At 41.3% G+C, this 21,008-nt stretch overlaps 1 protein-coding gene across 1 annotated transcript in view; it reads right to left on the bottom strand.

The window, feature by feature from the left end:
- Positions 1 to 1,896: 1,896 nt before the first annotated feature.
- Positions 1,897 to 21,008, bottom strand: part of nup50 (nucleoporin 50) — a 56,795-nt gene continuing 37,683 nt past the window's right edge. The window contains exons 6-8 of the mRNA XM_084330235.1: positions 15,973 to 16,057; positions 5,733 to 5,851; positions 1,897 to 5,001 (exon numbers count right to left, since the gene is read on the bottom strand). Of these exons, the coding sequence (XP_084186361.1) occupies positions 4,802 to 5,001; positions 5,733 to 5,851; positions 15,973 to 16,057 (404 nt within the window). The 3' untranslated portion in view covers positions 1,897 to 4,801. The remainder of the gene's footprint in view (positions 5,002 to 5,732; positions 5,852 to 15,972; positions 16,058 to 21,008) is intronic.

Here is a 21,008-nt window from a genome sequence, read left to right on the forward strand (position 1 = left end):
AAGAGAGCTAAATAACCCTCCAACGTTAGGCTAAATTCTGGCAAGGGGAAAAATGGCATGACCCTTGACCTCTCACGTGAAGATATTTGAATTAACATGTGTTCTATGGGTAGCCATGAGTCTCCCTTTTACTAGTCTGGATCGGCGCCACGGGACTGTGGGTATAAGCCACTATTCAGGCGGAATTCTCCTCCCCTTCTTCTGTGGACACAAGGGCTTAGCACCGCCCTGGATTGTGATTGGTTCAAAGAAATACAAACAAGCAAGAACGGCGTTGTCACCCCCCCTATATTGGAATGATAATAGGTTCAGCCAGACCTCCCTCTCCGGCACTGGCACAGCGCTAACAGTGTGGAGAGAGGTATGACTATGCACAGTGCTAACAGTGTGGAGAGAGGTCTGGCTACACGGCCCTAACAGTGTGGAGAGAGGTCTGGCTACACACGGCCCTAACATAGTGTGGAGAGAGGTCTGGCTACACAGCCCTAACATAGTGTGGAGAGAGGTCTGGCTACACAGCCCTAACATAGTGTGGAGAGAGGTCTGGCTACACACGGCCCTAACATAGTGTGGAGAGGTATGGCTACACGGCCCCGCGTCTATACTTTCCGTAGCCGCATTTCTGCAGGACGCTCTCTGATTGGCCACTGACTGACGCTCTCTGATTGGCCACTGACATGTTTGCCCAATCGCGTGACGAGCTGTGTCTTTGCCCATTAACGCGTCGAACAGCCTGCAAACTACCTGGCGTTCTATCGCCATGCTCTAAGACAAACTCTAACCTTAACCAACTTCGAAAGAGTGCCTAAGCCTAACCAGTGTAGAAACTGTCGTCGGCCAATCAGAGAGCGTCCTGCAGAAATGCGGCTACGGAAAGTATAGACGCACACGGCCCTAACATAGTGTGGAGAGAGGTCTGGCTACACGGCCCTAACATAGTGTAGAGAGGTCTGGCTACACGGCCCTAACATAGTGTGGAGAGAGGTCTGGCTACACGGCCCTAACATAGTGTAGAGAGGTCTGGCTACACGGCCCTAACATAGTGTGGAGAGAGGTCTGGCTACACACGGCCCTAAGTAACAGTGTGGAGAGAGGTCTGGCTACACGGCCCTAAGTAACAGTGTGGAGAGGCATGGCTACACACGGCCCTAAGTAACAGTGTGGAGCGGCATGGCTACACACGGCCCTAAGTAACATTGTGGAGAGGCATGGCTACGCACGGCCCTAAGTAACAGTGTGGAGAGGCATGGCTACGCACGGCCCTAAGTAACAGTGTGGAGAGGCATGGCTACACACGGCCCTAAGTAACAGTGTGGAGAGGCATGGCTACGCACGGCCCTAAGTAACAGTGTGGAGAGGCATGGCTACACACGGCCCTAAGTAACAGTGTGGAGAGGCATGGCTACGCACGGCCCTAAGTAACAGTGTGGAGAGGCATGGCTACACACGGCCCTAAGTAACAGTGTGGAGAGGCATGGCTACGCACAGCGCTAACAGTGTGGAGAGAGGCATGGCTACGCTAACAGTGTGGAGAAATAATGGCAATGCACAGCGCTAACTAACAGGCTATGCAAGACTATCCCTTTACAGACATGCCCACCTTGCGTTTTTGGGGCAAAAACCGCAAGCTTTTAGGGAGATATTGAAAATCAGGAGACATTTTCATCAGACGTTTCCATTTATTCCCCAACACATGACTGTACAAATGTTATCAAGACGTGGATTACAGCATGCCTCGCCGTCTTCTAAGGCCATACAAAGGACACTTGGAGAAAAAAAAGAAACATAGAACAGTCAATGACATTCACGTCTACACAGATTGCCATGTTGGTGAAACATGTGGTTAGATCACATGCTTCCATCGCACACGCTCTAGAGCTCTTTAGAAAATAGGTGGCGAGACTGGGGGAGACATTTCATACACGGTCCTGTGAGTTGTAGCTGCATTGGGGTTTCATATTCTTTCACTGGAGTACAAATTCTGCCTCGACAATAAATAGTTCCAGAGCTAATCTTTTTTATTTTTATTTTTTATCTCCCGACATTCAGTACACACACACACACACTTGTGGGATGTGAAGTTTGGGCGCAGAAATAAGAAAAATGGTCCCCTCTGGTCTACACCTCAAAACTAACTTTTCCTTACTGCAAATATTTGAATATGTGAAACCGAATAGACTTGGACTTTATTTTATTTTGAAGGTAACCATTTCCCCTAAAATTCTGTCACATGGATGGATGCCATTATCTAAAAAAAAGTTATTAATAAGTAACGTTTTTGCACACATCAGCACATTCCTCACATTTACTTGTCCTGTTATCTTCTGAAAAAAATACAGACATCGCAAGTATAAAACATTCAAACTGAACATACTCCCAACTCATACTTGCCATAACACCGAACCTTGTTGATCAGAACCAAATCACAAACAGCAGAATCACACATTAAAAACTCTCCCGTCCTCTCTCTCGCACCTTAATAAAACAATAGCAGCAGTATTCAAACCCCACGGAATGTTGCCAAGTCCAGAAGAGTGAATCTTGTGTTTATTTTACATGTTTTAACATGACAAAACATCACCGGATTTAATATTTTGTAGTCGTCCTCCTTCCCTCCCCTCCAAAAAAAAGTAAGATTCGCACCATTACTGCATTTGGCGCAAGACAGTAGAAACCGCTGACAATTCTCACAGTATAATAACGCAATTTTGTTTTAGGACACCGAAAACTAAGTGTACTGTGCATCATCATGCATGTTAAAACGTTGGATTTCCTCAGGATTATCAGCGTGAGAGTTACCGTAATTTTCGGACTATAAGCCGCACCTTTTCCCCTAATTTTTCGACCCTGCGGCTTATATAACGGTGCGGCTAATCTATAGATCTTTACAGCTAACGGCCACTAGGGGACCTCCTAAATCTATGGATTTTACAGGTTACAGTCCACCACCTTTAACTCGCTCTTCTCTCACAGGCACACAGCTGCTGCAAGTTAATAAATGGGAGCTTCCTGAAACAGCCATCTCTTTCCTGACAATCACCTCTGTGCACAAACCCTTACATATGGTAATTAAACATTAAAACACCTGCGGCTTATAGTCCAGTGCGGTTTATGTATGTACACATCATTACATTTTGCAGCTGCGGCTTATATTCAGGTGCGGCTTATAGTGCGAAAATTAAGTCTGCGCGTGTGTAGGGTTGCACGATACAACAAAAGTATTGCGATACCCAGCAGTTAAAAACGGTCCAATACTTTTAGAATAATAGCCTGATGCTGTATTGCCTATGAGTTGAGTGGATGCGTGACCGGAGCGCGCACAGAGAGAGCGAGAGAGAGCGAGAGAGAGAGCGAGAGAGAGAGAGAGAGAGCGAGAGAGCGAGAGAGCGAGAGAGCGAGAGAGAGAGAGAGAGAGAGAGAGAGAGAGAGAGAGAGAGAGAGAGAGAGAGAGAGAGAGAGAGAGAGCACGCTTTGCGCAGTGGGCTTGTCAACAGTGTCGGTACTGTTTATGTTCCGTCATCTAATATAATATTTAGGGCTGTCAACATTAATGCTTTAACTTGAGATTAATTTAAATGATTTAAAGCATTAAAATAAATTAATCTAGATTAATCTATGGAGTGAAAAATCTTCAACGTTCTGAACTTTCAGCAGTATATTTGCTTGTTCGGATATAAGAAAGAGGTCTAGCTGAGTCAATGTTGATGGTTTTGTTGAACATTTGTATTTCACAGGAGAGAAACTGTATTCAAAGAAAGCTATCTTTGAATCTAAATATACTTTTTGTGTTGATTTTACATTAATTCCATGATTTTACTCAAGGAAATATCTGTTACAAGCTTCGGGCTTAAGTAGAAAAATGCAATTTTTGGGCGGCTGAGTGGCGCAGTGGGCAAGGCGCTCGCCACTAACGCAGGATATGCTGGTATCGAGCCCAGCTCTCTGCGTTGCTACCGGCTTGGCCGGCCGTCATACTAACACAATTGGCAGTGTTAGAGGGTGGGAAAGCCGGTGGGTGGGGATTGGACGTTGTGGACAGCGACTCCTACAGGTCGGTTGGGTGACGCCGGTGCGGCGGAAACGAAGTATCGGGGGCAGCGTGAGCCTCCCACGCGTTACTCCTCGCCGCTGAGAGTTCGAGCTGCTGCGGTGAAAAGATGCGACAGGCTGCCTCCTCGTGTACCGGAGGGGACACGTGATGCAAGGCTTCTATCCTCACTACAGCCGACCAATGGGAGGCATAGTCTAGCAACGTTCAAGACAGGGGAGGGAAGAATTGGAAATACGAAATTGGGATGGGAGAAAAAGAAAAAAATATATAGAAAAATGGGGAGAAAAAGTGGATCAAAAAAAGAAAAATGCTATTTTTTATCTAGATTAATTACAGAAAATTGTGAGATTAATTAGTTAAATTTTTTTAAATCTATTGACAGCACTAATAATATTCCATTACCTTTCCTGATATTTAAAGTTTTTGCCATGGTATCCTTTTAGAACTGGTATCGGTATCGAAGTAAAGATTCCGGTATTGTGACAACACTACGTGCATGTGTGTGTGTGTGTGTGTGTGTGTGTGTGTGTGTGTGTGTGTGTGTGTGTGCAGATAAAAACCATCATGAGGTCACCGTGGCGCGGCCCACGCAGGGATGTGTGTCCAGGCCAAACCTGTTGTTTTTAACACACAGGGGGGGGTTTACAAGAGATGATGGGGGGAGGGTGTCTGGTCTGGTAATATAACAGGACGATGGTGGTGGAGGTTGAACTGAAGTCTGGAGGAGTGAGGAGGGAGAAGCGGAGGCCGTTAAACTTTCTTCTCCTCCAGAATGGTGTGAAGTTCGTCGGCGTCTTCGGACGATTTGACTCGGATGAGCATCGGGACGGCACTGGAGGGGTTCTTGTCATCGACGGGGGGGTTGGGGACGCACACCACCATCACGTTGTTCTTCCCCACCCGGGAGCACGGCATGGACGCCTGCATGATGATGTTCAGCAAGATGTTACCTGGGGAGGAGGAGGAGGAGGAAGGAGAAGATGAAGCAGTTGTTCACAGTAAAAGTGTCGACTCCGTCGACGCTACACACATTTAAAGACTTGATGGAATGAGACCTGAACCACACGGAGGTAGGCTTGCTGAATTCTGAGACCATGAGACTGCAAAACGGGTGTGCAGTTGCGCTCAATGGCCACTAGGGGGACAGGTATTTTGTAATACCCTCACGTATACAGCAGCCCAAGGACATCCCAGTTAATGATCACCTCTCTCTCCCTCTCTCACCTCTCCACACACACACACACACACACACACAGATTCACAAAATAACCTTTCCCAGAATTGACTATAAACAAGAATATTCTCACAGTAGTGTTAAAAACTATTTATAAAAAATAAATAAAAAATGCTTCTCGAAAACCAGTTACCGGTAATTATTATTGTTAAAAAGGACCATAGTGGTCTGAACAGGAGTTTTAGCTCGTTTACTAAATCAGCTCATATTCTGCGTTACCCCAGGCCCTTTAATTGGTAACCAATTATATATATAAATTAATGTATATATATTTTTTTATTTTATTTTTATTTTTTTAAGATTGAGCACCCTCAAGAACCACTGGAGTTCAGTTGAAACAGGCGAACACTCGAGTGATGGATTACTCACACCCATCCCCTTGAGTTAAGCTAGGTTCATCACCACCACACGTCATAATTGCTCTCTGGATTTGGTTTAAGAGCGTACCCAGGTTGGTGTCGGCGCGGAGGATCATCTGCGTCTTTCCCTCGGGGGTCTGCTTCAGGTGCAGCGTGCCCACGCCCTTCTCCTTGAACCCAGAGTCCTTCTTGTAGAAGAGCTTGCACCTGGAGAGGGACGACACAGTCAGTGCAGGGCTGTACACGTGCTACCGAAGAATCCCGTCTGCGCAATGAATACATTTACTGCAGTAGCACCCAATACTAGACATGGCTGTGTCACCAGACACGCTGTGGGTCTTCATTTTACTCTACCTCTATCAAGAACAAATGCACTTAAGAGAACCACAATGTATAGAGCTGCTGCAAACTGGAATTGTATACCTGTGAAGTTAATGATCAGCAACAAATGTACTTTTAAGAAAAAGTTAAAAAATGCTGTTATGAATAATGAAATACAGTTTAGTTACTGATTTATTTAGTTAGTATTGTTAGTTTAGTTTAGTAAGTATTGTATTTGTGGCTAGAGTCTTTGTGTGTGTGTTTTTTTATGAGATTTTAAAGATATTGAGAATGTACTACTTAGGCTAAAGTGTTTGTGTTTTATTGTTGTTATTATTAATGTAATGTAATGTACTGTAATGTTGTAAGTTATGTGTTCGGACCCCAGGAAGAATAGTCTTTCACCCATGGGTGTGTAGACTAATGGGGATCCATAAAAATAAACAAATTAATAAACCCATGCAACAGCCTGTGTGTGAGAAGAGGGGGGAAAGGAAATTTAAGTGTCATTCATTTAAATTTAGTCATTTAGCTGAACGTTTTTATCTAAAATGACTTACAAGTTCTGTATGACAGGTCAGCAGGAAGGGTACAACTCTGGCAGCTAAGTAACAATGTTCGTCAAACAGTGTTGAACTTGAGCAGTGTTTCCCTTATATGCATTCAACAGCGGTGCTGCGCCGCCGCTGAATCAGGACCGCCGCTGCTATGAAATAGAGTGACCATTAACACTTTGGCTGCCATGGGTTAAATTCATTATCAACCGTAGGTTGCCGGCTCTATTTGTCTATAGAGAAAGTCCCCTTCTTTGCAGGGCTATAACTTTTTTAATTCTATTGCTACATTGCCATTATTAGGGCCCATTCAAAGTCCTATATGTATTGTTCATTGTGTAGCAACGTTAAACTTTTTCATTCACATATTCATAGTAAAGTATGGTCTAATGTATAAGTATGTTTTCATCTCTTTCTGCAGCTTTCTCCAGAACGTGATCTATAGCCCCAAATACATTATATTGATGATGCAATACAGTTTTATGGCAATCAGCGCGATATAAAAAATTCCAACTAGACGTACTTCTAGAAGTTACTACACGTCATCTGATGTTGACCGGATGGGCTAGGGGGCGTTTATAATTCCGTGGGCAGCGTTATACCAATCATCTAATGTGGGTCAAATGTTGATAATAGCAGTTAGTATCGAAGACGGTAACTTTACACGCTAAAACTCACCCCAGTCTCCGCGCCCCGTTGGGCGATCATCGTAGAGTAGACATTTTATCATTATGGGATGTAGATTTACCCGGTCCATCTCCAGCTTGTATAATGGTATATACGTCCAAATCATGTTGTTTATCGAGTTATTGGCAATCGATCGCTGTGTATTGTGACGAGCTAGAATGCCGGGACCTATAGCGAGTGCCCGGAAGTAATACGGCCGTCCAGCACAACCTCTATGGCACTTCCTGTTAAGCGATTGCGCCGATCGGCCACCAGATGGCGCTCCTGAACCGCCAGAGAGCTCAGTGGGTCCTCCTGGTGGATCTCAGGCCAGCGGAGGGGACATTATGAATCCGATCCCAGATTTTTGAAATATTGATATTAAAGACGCTGTAAAGCGTCTTCGGCAACTTGAGCATGGCCGGGAATGATGTGTTTAAGCGTTTCCTGGCACCCAAAGTGTTAAAAAAAAAATTATTAAAAAGAAAATATATATATGCTACTTTTTGTTTTTGTTTTGTTTATCATTCCATTTGGGCTGTGGGGGGTGCTTAACACTTTCAGTGCCACCAGGGGGCGCACGACTTAGTGCTTGAATGCCACCATCGGCACCAATATTAATGTTAATATCGCCTAATCTATGTTTTAAATTATGGCTGATCTTTTGTTTGGGAGATTTGTTTGGTATCCAAGAGCACATAATCCTCACTCAATGGCAAATCAATGATGACTCTTTTTTAGCCCATATTCCATGCTTTGCATTGTGAGAAGGATCAGGAGGACAGTGACATCATTACTGGGAGCAGTCATACTAAAAAGGTGCTTTAAGTGGTATTTTCTGCCTGGTTAAAATAATTGTTAGGTAGCTCTACATTTTAACAGCCATCACTGATATAGACTGTTTGTTGAGTAACATGGGTCTCCCAGTCCCTCCCTCAGTAAACACAAAATAAATGTACTGGTATCCTGTTCCCACTTTATCCAAATCAAGAGAGAGAACCCTAGATATTGGACTTATTTCAAAAAACCTTGCCAAGCCAAATTTGCTGGCAGATTATTTTACTTGTTCCAAGCACATATTATCTTAAACTGGTAAATGGCTGCATTTATATAGCGCTTTTATCCAAAGCACTTTACAATTTATTCCTCACATTTGACCGATTCACTCAAACATTCACACACCGACGGCAGAGGCAACCATGCAAGGTGCCAACCTGCTCATGAGCAATTAGGGGTTAAGTCACAAGTGTCTTGCTCAAGGACACTTCAACACACTGCCCGGGAAGAGTGGGAATCAAACCAGGAACCTCTTATTAGGGATGCACCGAAAATTCGGCCACGAAAAATTATCGGCCGAAAATGGTTAAAAAGGCTCTTTCGGCCGAAAGGGTTTTAGCACCGAAAATATATCACAGAATGTCAAATAACGTGTTGTTGTGATGACTAGGGCTGACCTTCGAAGCTTTTTTTGGCAATCGAAGCTTCGGGGCCGAGCTTCGATTTTAATTCGAAGCTTCGAAAAATTTAAAATTACTTTTTTTTTTAATCTTATGTTGTGGGACTTGTACAGCACTTTGGTAAACTTTGTTGTTTTTAAATGTGCTCTATAAATAAAGTGGATTGGATTAATGAATTAAGTAGCCCCTTTCGTGACTGTGACGCAGCCAACAAGGTTTCACTCGGCTGTGTGATTTAATTCAAGGTGGATCGCTGTTGTCATTTGAACAACTTCAGATTTCATGGGAACTACCAATCCCCCAAATCAAGAATGTTTAAGATAAATGAATGAAGTAAGATTTTGATTATTTGAAATATGGCCTGTGTAGACTAAACTATGCACAGATTTATGTCAGTCTACAAGGTCCGGATTCTACATGGTCCGGCAATGTAGACCTTGTAGACTCCACTACAGACCAATTATCAGTGAATGTTCATGCATTTTTAAGAAGGGCTACTTCCACAAAAAAACAAAGAACTCACCAAAACATCTCAGTAGCACCTTATCTAAATGTTCTATTTCATATATGGAGATTTATATTTATTTATGTATTGCATGCATTTCTACATTTTATTTCCTATTTTGTTTATTCATCCCAGTATCTTTCTTTCTTATGTGTGGAATTCTACAAGGCATGTAGGTGTATATGTGTTTGAGGATGATATCCTTCAAACAGGCAATAGTGATGATATAATTTGGGCAGTGCTGAGCTGGGTTACTTTCCTCCAGTGTATTTGTCCCCCGGCCCCACCCAATGGCCCCATGCGCGCACACACACACAAATCGAAGTAAAAAAAAAATATTTGTGCCATCGAACAAAGCTTCGAAGTATTTAAGACAGCCCTAGTGATGACGTAATCAAAACGTGACTACAGACATAGCATGCGCAACGTGTAACGTGAGCAGCTTGGCAGCTCTTCCTGCATTCTACAGCCTGTGATAACTAACTCCTCTTGGGAGTAGGGATGCCCCCCGAAACCCGGTTCTAAACTAAATTAGAAAAAAACTGAGTATTGATAAGCTCCGACGTTAACGGTACTGCTATCGGTAGTCTCTAGGAGCGGATTAGCTACGGAGCTAACAGTGTACCATCCATCTGCGACGCAACGGTGGCAGCAACACTTGAAACGGAGTAACGTTAACGTTATGTCGAGTTCATACTACACTACACGTAACTATGAACTCGACATAACGTTAGCGTTACTCCGTTTCCATGAAGTGTTTAATTAGCAGCAATCTGTTGTTGAAAATTTTACGTTAAACCGGAAATGGAAACGTGAGGACAAGAAGCCGTTATCAAATCGTTGTAGTCATATTGTAGTCTTTTAGTCTTATTAGCTAAAAGATTTTAACAAAATAAAAAGCAGCAACACTATTGCATAACTGAGTCATGTTTGCTATGTATTTCTTTCTTTAGGAGAGTAGGACATTTGTTTCACAGTTTTAGCATGATGTTTTATAGATGGCTAGGTTAAACAGGTTTTTGTTTTTAAGAGGGGGGGTTTGATTTGATTGAAGTTTATTTCAAATATGCAACACAACAAACAAACATCAAGTACCGGTACATCAACACCTCTCGTGTGTGTGTGTGTGTGTGTGTGTGTGTCTTTATGCAGATCTTTATGCAGTTTTAAAGCACCTTGGCTTTGTTCTGAATGCACTTTGTTGTAGTTATCCTACAGAGAAAAGAAAATGCATTTGACTTTAATGCACATTTTGTTGTATGCAAAGAGAAAATGTTTAAATTGTACAATCTTTCAGCAGTCAGTCTGGAATTAATGTATGCATTCAAAAGTGCTGAATAAATGTTTTATAGGCCCATAATAGTGATTATTAATATTATTTAAGTTACGTTTTGCCATAATCATGTCTTTTGCCATAATCAGGTAGCTAAAAAAGAAAAAGAAATACATTATATATATATTTATATTAATAATTTTCGGCCTTTCGGCATTCGGTTTTCGGCCAACCGTTTCCTATTTTCGGTATCGGTTTTGGCCAAGAATTTCCCATTCGGTGCATCCCTACCTCTTATTAACCTTATTTTGTCACACTCAGGAGAGTTCCCTCTCCTGATTGGATAAAGAGTGAACAAGATACCAGAAAATCTATTTTTCGCTTACTGCAGAGCGGAGGGACTGGGAGACCCATGTTACTGACCAAACACTCATCAGTGATGGCTGTTTACTGCAGAGTGGAGGGACTGAGTGACCCATGTTACTGACCAAACACTATATCAGTGATGGCCGTTTACTGCAGAGCGGAGGGACTGGGAGACCCATGTTACTGACCAGACACTATATCAGTGATGGCTGTTTACTGCAGAGCGGAGGGACTGGGAGACCCATGTTACTGACTAAACACTATATCAGTGATGGCTGTTTACTGCAGAGCGGAGGGACTGGGAGACCCATGTTACTGACCAAACACTCTATATCAGTGATGGCTGTCAGAATGTAGAGCTATTATTTTAACACATAGACCACTTATTTTAACAAAGAAAATACCACTTATAGCACATTTAAAACAGTCCCTAATTGACTACTACATTGTAAACTTTACTCTCTCCCAAGTTCAGAGTGGGAATTAGTGTCTAACGTAAGTTTGGAGGAGCTGGGGGCCATCTGACGAGGGGGGTGGGAATGGAAGTGTTTAGAATAGTGACAGACTGCTAGCGGCTGCACACAACAATGCAAACACTTTTTGGCATCATTTTTGCTTCCATAGGGCTACAAGTCATTATGTGGGAGAGGCCAACATGTTTTTCCGAGATATGTGAAATTCTACATGCTTCAACAATAAAGATTATTTTATAGGTACAATCATTATGTGGGCAATACAATATGTCAACTACACATACGTAAGCCGTGTAGACGTAAAATATGCCTTTTACAATTGTTTCATTATGTTACTGAAAATATGATGTTTAAAGATAGAATAACATTCACACAGGAGAGAATGTAGGAAGGGCTTCAGTCACTCTGGAAATGGTTCAAATGTACCGTATGTTTCACATTTCCAAACCTTCTTAAGACCATGTGCTATCAGAGGCCAGTCTCAATCTAACCCTAACTAACCTTACTGTCATGCACTTGTCCTAATAAACTAACCTACACTGTAGCACGCAACACTTTGATGAACATCGTTACTCAGCTGATAGTTGTACCCTTCCTGATGACTTGTCGTACAGAACTTGTCTGGATAAAAGCATCAGCTAAATGACTAAATGTAAATGTACACGAGAGGCAGCAAGTCCCATTTCAAGATTCGTATTCAAGACTAGTTTGTTATCATGTCTGAATTATGTCCAATGCATACCCAGCCAGTTCTAACAGGAAGTACTACCTACACTAACTGATACATACCCAGTTCTAACAGGAAGTACTAACTACTAGGGGTGGGAATCACCAGTTTCATCATGATACGATACGATATCGATTCTTTGGACAACGATACGATATTTGCCGATATCACAAAGTCTCTCACGATACAATACGATACGATTAGATTCAGGTGCCTGCGATCGATATGAGATGATATCATATGCCCATTTAACACAATCAGTAACATTTAGATCAACAAAAAAAAAGGTAATGAAAATATCATTTGACATTTGTATTTTTGAGCTCTTCCAGACATTTAAAGGAAAATCAATCTATTGTTTTTAATACAAATAGACCTCCTGTTCACTGTAAAGTGCCACGTTTTTATATATTGAGCTTTAAACTTTAAGCTACATTTTTTGGAACTCAAAACTCACAACCTCCCTCTCCCAAACCGTTCCTACAACAATTTGTTGATGTTGCATGATCATGTATAGGCCTACATTTATTATGTATTATATTGTTTATGTTTAAATAACATTTAAACATCAAACTCCTCTGACCTCATCTGGTCTTTCCAAAGACGCGCGCACACACACACACAGAAAGGGAGAATGCTATGCTGTAACATCTACACACACGGAGCTACTGCTGTTGTTCTTGGGCGGATATGAGACTCGCCACAGGATTTTCAAAATAAGAGTATCGATATGAATCGATCTTATTACATCGCATCGATCCGATTCGATTGTTGATAATTACATCGATGTATCGATCTGGATCGATGTATCGTCCCACCCCTACTAACTACACTAACTAAACTGATACATACCCAGTTCTAACAGGAAGTACTACATACACTAACTGATACATACCCAGTTCTAACAGGAAGTACTACCTGCACTAACTGATACATACCCAGTTCTAACAGGAAGTACTACCTGCACTAACTGATACATACCCAGTTCTAACAGGAAGTACTACCTGCACTAACTGATACATACCCAGTTCTAACAGGAAGTACTACCTGCACTAACTGATACATACCCAGTTCTAACAGGAAGTACTACCTGCACTAACTGATACATACCCAGTTCTAACAGGAAGTACTACCTGCACTAACTGATACATACCCAGTTCTAACAGGAAGTACTACCTGCACTAACTGATACATACCCAGTTCTAACAGGAAGTACTACCTGCACTAACTGATACATACCCAGTTCTAACAGGAAGTACTACCTACACTAACTGATGCATACCCAGTTCTGGTGTGTTTTCTAAACCCTGTTCACACTGCCATTGATGTTGAAAGGGGTGAGAAAAGTTGGGTGCACTTATTATTACTCCCGGTTGACGCACAGATTTGAAAGTGTAATACAGTAATGTTGGTTTTCATAAGGATGAATTACCTATGCCTAATGACTCAAATAGGCTGAGATCTACCATAAACACCTTATACTATGGGCAAAACTCAATTATTATTCGACAGTCACTGGGAACTATTAGAATACTAATAAAAAAAATGTGCTTCTACGTTAACACATTGGGCGCCATGGGTTATATATATCCATCAATATACCCAGTCTGCCACCGTTGAAAGCCTATGGAGATGTTTACCTTCTTTGCAGGGCTATAACTTTAAAATTTGTATTGCTATATTGACATTACTATGGCCCATTCAACATCGATTATCTATCGTTCAGGATGTGGGAACGTTATATTTTTTTCATTCATACATTGTTGTGTTAATACCATCTAGAATATAAGTATGTTTTTAGACAGTATAGCAGTAATTCCAAAAACGAAAGTTAAGGCCCTGACGCATATGAAAGATTATCGATTGGCGTTTCTTTCCTATAGACACGCTATATTAAAAAATTCAAATGTATATGATCGGTACACATTATGCTTCATCATGCGTGAAGGAAAGGGGGGGGGTCGTTTATAATTCCTTGATCGTCAGTAACGGCTTTATTTAGTATGGGTTGATATATTGATCAGATGGTTTGCAGTGAAATGAATAAACAATTGGGCTGAAAATAACGTTACTGTCCTCTTACCGTGCGCCGATGAGACTGGAGGAAAAAGATCCCAATTATTTTACGCCGATCTCCTACATCCATTTCCGGTTTGTATGGCGCAATAAACGCAGAAATCATATCGATTAGTAAGTTTAGAAAGCGATCCAAATGCACTATAGTGTTTGTCTGGAGCCACGTAACAAGATATCACTGCCGGAGGGATTTCCTCGACGCACCGATCGGCACTTCCGGTTTTGGCGAGAGTGTAACTCGCCCGACCATCCACCAGGCGGCGGGATTGAGGCGTTGCAATCTCATACAGGGTCCCGCTGGAGTGGATGGCTGGCTGGATGAATTATGAATGCCATGGCGAAAAAATTAAATATTGATCCCAAAAACGGCGTAAGTCGTTCTTGGCGTTCAACGCATGGCGGGCAAAAACGGCGTAACTCGTTCTTGGCGCAGGATGTGTTAACGTATGGCTTTGTATTTACTTAGTGAACGTGAGACAATCCAACAGTCATTGATACCAGATAATGCTAGTGGACCAGGCGAGCGTATTTCCGGGAACAAAAGCATCCCTTCTGAAAGTTGCTTAAAATGTGTGAATAATTAAATGAAAACATGACAAACCCAGCTGGCTAGCTAGCGAGCTGTACCCAGCATGCGGCTCAGCAGTCTAACAGTTAATATAGGGTCCCATCTCAATACACTACACTACACAGTGTAGGTGCCGGTAAAAACAAGGGAAAATATATTTTTCAGACAAAACGATATTCACATAAACTATTATGTTTTTATTTATTTAGTTTTATTTATCATTTAACGACTATTCAAAAATCGATGCCCATCCCTACCTTATACACCTAAAGACAGACAATCTGTGTAATGATGAGAAAGTCACAAAATTACACTGGTCACTGGTATGTTCCTTTAACTATCTTGTTATCTGGGCGGCTACGTGGCGTAGTGGGCAAGGCACTCGCCACGAAATGCTGGAGACGCTGGGCTCGTCAGTTCGAGCCCAGCGCTCCACATTTGCTTTCAGTTTAGCTGGTCGTCCGTACTAATACACATTGGCCGTATTAGGGGGTGGGAAACTGATGGGTGGGGATCGGGCGTTGTGGACAGCGACTCCTACAGGTCGGTTGGTGCACCTGCGCAGTAGAATCAGGAAGTGTCGGGGGCAGCGTGAGCCTCCCACGCGTTACTCCTCGCCACTGAGAGATTGAGCTGCGCAGGTGAAAAGATGCGACTGCTGTTACCTCAAGTACCGGAGGGGACTTGTGCTATGTATGACTTAGTCCACATTGCAGCCGGCTTGTGGGAGGCAAGAAACAGCGTCCGTGACAGGGGAGGGTTGAATTGGATGATACGAAATTGGGATGGGAGAAAATATAGAAAATGGGAGAAAAAGTGGATAAAAAAAAAACCGATCTTGTTATCTATGTCTGTGATTAGTTATTGTGACCGTCACTAATGCAATTATTATTAAAAAAATTTCAATTATTTAACTTTTTTGTATTTTATCAATGTCTACACAACCAAACGCTGAAAATCCTAGCATTCCGAGTACACCGATGTTGGGAGACCGCTTACTGATCAGCAGGCACTAGCCAGTATCTGGACAGGAGGGCACCAGTCCTATTCCACCATAAGAAGGTAGAATCTGCATGGTGTTCCACAGGGTCAGAAAAATTAAAAGACGGTCTTTACAAGATTCTATTGATATAGCCTCGTCATTCTCACTGCCACAGGGGAGAGACACGCAAATGAGAGAACAGAATAAAGAGGTGCCAGGTCTCGCTCGGGCTATATCCACAGAATCCAGGATAAATTAAGTCCCGGCTGCAAACTGGTGCATTAGAACCCAACTCATTACCAGGAATCATTTAATTAAATGCAATAATTATTCGACACAAACGGAGGAGGCCAGACCTACTTCTTGGAATAGAAGGCGTCCTTCTCCTTGATCTCTCGGACCTCAGGTTTGGGGGGTTCCTCAGACTCCTCGTCTCCATTCTCTTCTACACAGAAATACACGTCCATTGATTATTCAAATGTTGCGTCATCATCATACAGCACAAGTACAGTACAACCAAAAGAAGTTTGGCGTCCAGCCAGAGTGCAAATAACAGTAAGGTGCAACAGCAACATGCACTTTAGACATTTTTAACACCATATTTTATCTATTTATTACTAAAAGATTTGCACTACATCCATACCTCATTTAGCTTTTTTTTTAAGTTTGCATTTTTGTACTTCATTGTTTGCATTTTGTACTTTAGTTTGTTGAATATTGTATATTTTGTATAGTGTATTTTTTACTGTATGAAGCACATTCTCAGGGGGCTCATACAGAACCAAGCATTTCACTGTAATGTACATGTACTTTATACAAGACAAATAAAACAAAACTTGAAACAATATACAATGTACAGGTGATTAAACTGGGTATAAAATATATAAATGAGTACTACTGAGTGTAGTGCTAGAGTTGTAATATTAACACTGATACAGGTATAAAGATACTATGGTACTAGTAAGTCATACTGGCCAGCAGAGTAACTAGTAAGAGTAGGTAAGGGATATGTACAGATAATATAGAATCTACAAATATGTAAAAAGGATTATGAAGGTATGTGTACAGACAGATGAGGATATATATAGCGTTCTAAACCGTGAGTATATTCATTTTATTTATTTATTTTTATTTAACCTTTATTTATCCAGGCAAGAACAAATTCTTATATACAAAAGCAGCCTGCTTAAATCACCATGAATATAATAAACTGGCTTTAGAATGCTGTAGAAAGTTTCAACTGCCATTCATCAAACGGAAACTGTCAACATGACCTACTCCACGGACAACGTTACGTTTGATTCAACGTGCCCGTTAACTATAAACGAGTGGATAGATAATATATAGAGGAGTCTAATGCAAGCAAGTCGGAAAAAGTAATCAGCACCTCGGACAGTTCCGTCGACTTGGTGGTGTTGAAGGATTAATTGCAGCTTTTTTCCAGCACGTCCAGCTCATCTTTCTGTGCATGTCTAATAATGCAGTTTTTATGAATACAGTTAGATGTAGGCCCGTCCTCTATAGCTATCCTAATCCACTCGTTAAAATTAACGGGTACGTTAAATTAGACTAATACATAGTGATGCACGATATATCGGCCGCCGATATAATAACGGCCGATATGGCAGTTTTTTTTTGTACACATCGGTATTGGTCCGATATCAAGATAGGGCAGATATTAAAAAAATTAAAAATAAAAGTTACAAAAGTAAAAAAAAAAAAAAAAAAAAAGTGTTTTGGAAAATAGCTCTTTATTTGATTATCATAAAAAAGTGTTTTCTATACAGAGATATCGACATCGGTAAATATCGGTATCGGCCAGAACAGCAATATTAATATCGGTTATCTCGGCCACAATTTTCACATCGGTGCATCACTACTAATACATAGGGATGCACCGAAGGGAAATTCTTGGCCGAAACAGATACCGAAAATAGGAAACAGTTGGCCGAAAACCGAATGCCGAAAATGATTCATAGAATAGATTTTTTTTTTTACCAATGTTGTTCAGCTACCTGATTATGGAAAAATATATGATTATGGCTAAACTTAACTTAAATAATAAATAATCACTATTATGGGTCCATAAAACATTTATTCAGCACTTCTGAATGCATACAGTACATTCATTCCAAGTCAGGTGCATCTGTGCTCTACTGAGCGCACCTTTCTAGTCCGCAGATGAATGTGCTCTCTTGACTTTGGCACAGTAGACGCGGAACGTGTATTCTCGAGAATGATAATAATAATAATGCTCTTCAGATTATATTATCAACGACAGACAGCGTCAATGTGAGAAACACAATCCCCCCCCTCTTAAGTTAACCGCGACGGGCATATAGTAAATAAGGATATAAAGCATGTTAAAGACGCATTTATTGGACGCGTTACGTGCTGAGTTTACATAGAAACAGCGCGACACATAGAAACAGCGCGCATGTAATGACTGAAGCCACGTTTTGATGACATCATCACAACAACACGCGTTAGGTTACAGGTTGTTTCTGTTTCGGTGATATATTTTCGGTGAAAAAACTCTTTCGGCCAAAAGCCGAAAGGCCATTTTTGGTCATTTTCGGCCAAAAACTTTCGGTGGCCGAAATTTCGGTGCATCCCTATCATTCGTTTGCGTTGCCAAGCTTGTTTATAGCCTACTCCATTTGATATTCCATTACAACAAGACATATTTAGGAAAATAAATTATATGCCAAATTCACTGAAATCGATATAAAATACCCTAGAATTGTCTGTATTCATCCTATATTTTCCCCAACGGTGCAACTTGCTGTATAAAAGCAATAATACACAAGAACCAGTGGTATGTCATGAATATTGTACATGCCATCATACAGTTATATGCAGGTGTATAAATGGCTTTCGCAATCGACTCATATTACTGTGAGCTGATAACCACTCATATTACTGTGAGCTGATAACCACTCATATTACTGAGCTGATAACCACTCATATTACTGAGCTGATAACCACTCATATTACTGAGCTGATAACCACTCATATTACTGAGCTGATAACCACTCATATTACTGTGAGCTGATAACCACTCATATTACTGTGAGCTGATAACCACTCATATTACTGTGAGCTGATAACCACTCATATTACTGTGAGCTGATAACTCTGAGCTGATAACCACTCATATTACTGAGCTGATAACCACTCATATTACTGTGAGCTGATAACCACTCATATTAGTGTGAGCCGATAACCACTCATATTACTGTGAGCTGATAACCACTCATATTACTGTGAGCTGATAACCACTCATATTACTGAGCTGATAACCACTCATATTACTGTGAGCTGATAACCACTCATATTAGTGTGAGCCGATAACCACTCATATTACTGTGAGCTGATAACCACTCATATTACTGTGAGCTGATAACCACTCATATTACTGTGAGCTGATAACCACTCATATTACTGTGAGCTGATAACCACTCATATTACTGTGAGCTGATAACCACTCATATTACTGTGAGCTGATAACCACTCATATTACTGTGAGCTGATAACCACTCATATTACTGTGAGCTGATAACCACTCATTACTGTGAGCTGATAACCACTCATTACTGTGAGCTGATAACCACTCATTACTGTGAGCTGATAACCACTCATTACTGTGAGCTGATAACCACTCATTACTGTGAGCTGATAACCACTCATATTACTGAGCTGATAACCACTCATATTACTGTGAGCTGATAACCACTCATATTACTGTGAGCTGATAACCACTCATATTACTGTGAGCTGATAACCACTCATTACTGTGAGCTGATAACCACTCATATTACTGTGAGCTGATAACCACTCATATTACTGTGAGCTGATAACCACTCATATTACTGTGAGCTGATAACCACTCATATTACTGTGAGCTGATAACCACTCATATTACTCTGAGCTGATAACCACTCATATTACTGAGCTGATAACCACTCATATTACTGTGAGCTGATAACCACTCATATTAGTGTGAGCCGATAACCACTCATATTACTGTGAGCTGATAACCACTCATATTACTGTGAGCTGATAACCACTCATATTACTGTGAGCTGATAACCACTCATATTACTGTGATCTGATAACCACTCATATTACTGTGAGCTGATAACCACTCATTACTGTGAGCTGATAACCACTCATTACTGTGAGCTGATAACCACTCATATTACTGAGCTGATAACCACTCATTACTGTGAGCTGATAACCACTCATTACTGTGAGCTGATAACCACTCATATTACTGAGCTGATAACCACTCATATTACTGCTGATAACCACTCATATTACTGTGAGCTGATAACCACTCATATTACTGAGCTGATAACCACTCATTACTGTGAGCTGATAATCACTCATTACTGTGAGCTGATAACCACTCATATTACTGTGAGCTGATAACCACTCATTACTGTGAGCTGATAACCACTCATATTACTGAGCTGTAGCCTGATAACTAGGGATGTCCCGATCCGATCACGTGATCGGGAGCCGATCACTCCCGATCACGTGATTTTCAGAAGATCGGGGGCGCCATTGCTCTCATGAAGCAGCACGTTGGAGGCAGAGTTTTTAGATTACTCCGGTTGCAATGCCTCGCTTGAATGATGTTAACTTTTCACCTGGATAACGTCAACATTCAGGGTGAATGTAATGTGAGAAATTGGGATGGGAGAATTATTTTTAAATGTTTTTTTTTATTATTATATATTTTCTTTCTTGTTGATCGGATCGGGAAAGATCGGTATCGGTAGATACTCAAAATCACATCATCGGGATCGGATCGGGTGCAAAAAAATGTGATCGGGACATCCCTACTGATAACCACTCATATTACTGCTGATAACCACTCGTATTACTGTGAGCTGATAACCACTCATATTACTGAGCTGTAGCCTGATAACCACTCATATTACTGCTGATAACCACTTGTATTACTGTGAGCTGATAACCACTCATATTACTGAGCTGTAGCCTGATAACCACTCATATTACTGTGAGCTGATAACCACTCATATTACTGAGCTGTAGCCTGATAACCACTCATATTACTGCTGATAACCACTCATATTACTGTGAGCTGATAACCACTCATATTACTGAGCTGTAGCCTGATAACCACTCATATTACTGCTGATAACCACTCATTACTGTGAGCTGATAACCACTCAAATTACTGTGAGCTGATAACCACTCATATTACTGTGAGCTGATAACCACTCATATTACTGAGCTGATAACCACTCAAATGACTGTGAGCTGATAACCACTCATATTACTGTGAGCTGATAACCACTCATTACTGTGAGCTGATAACCACTCATATTACTGTGAGGGATCTCAAGTTCACAATCTTTCCTACA

This window comes from Notolepis coatsorum, assembly GCF_963971535.1.
Source record: "Notolepis coatsorum genome assembly, chromosome: 15".
Taxonomy (NCBI): domain Eukaryota; kingdom Metazoa; phylum Chordata; class Actinopteri; order Aulopiformes; family Paralepididae; genus Notolepis; species Notolepis coatsorum.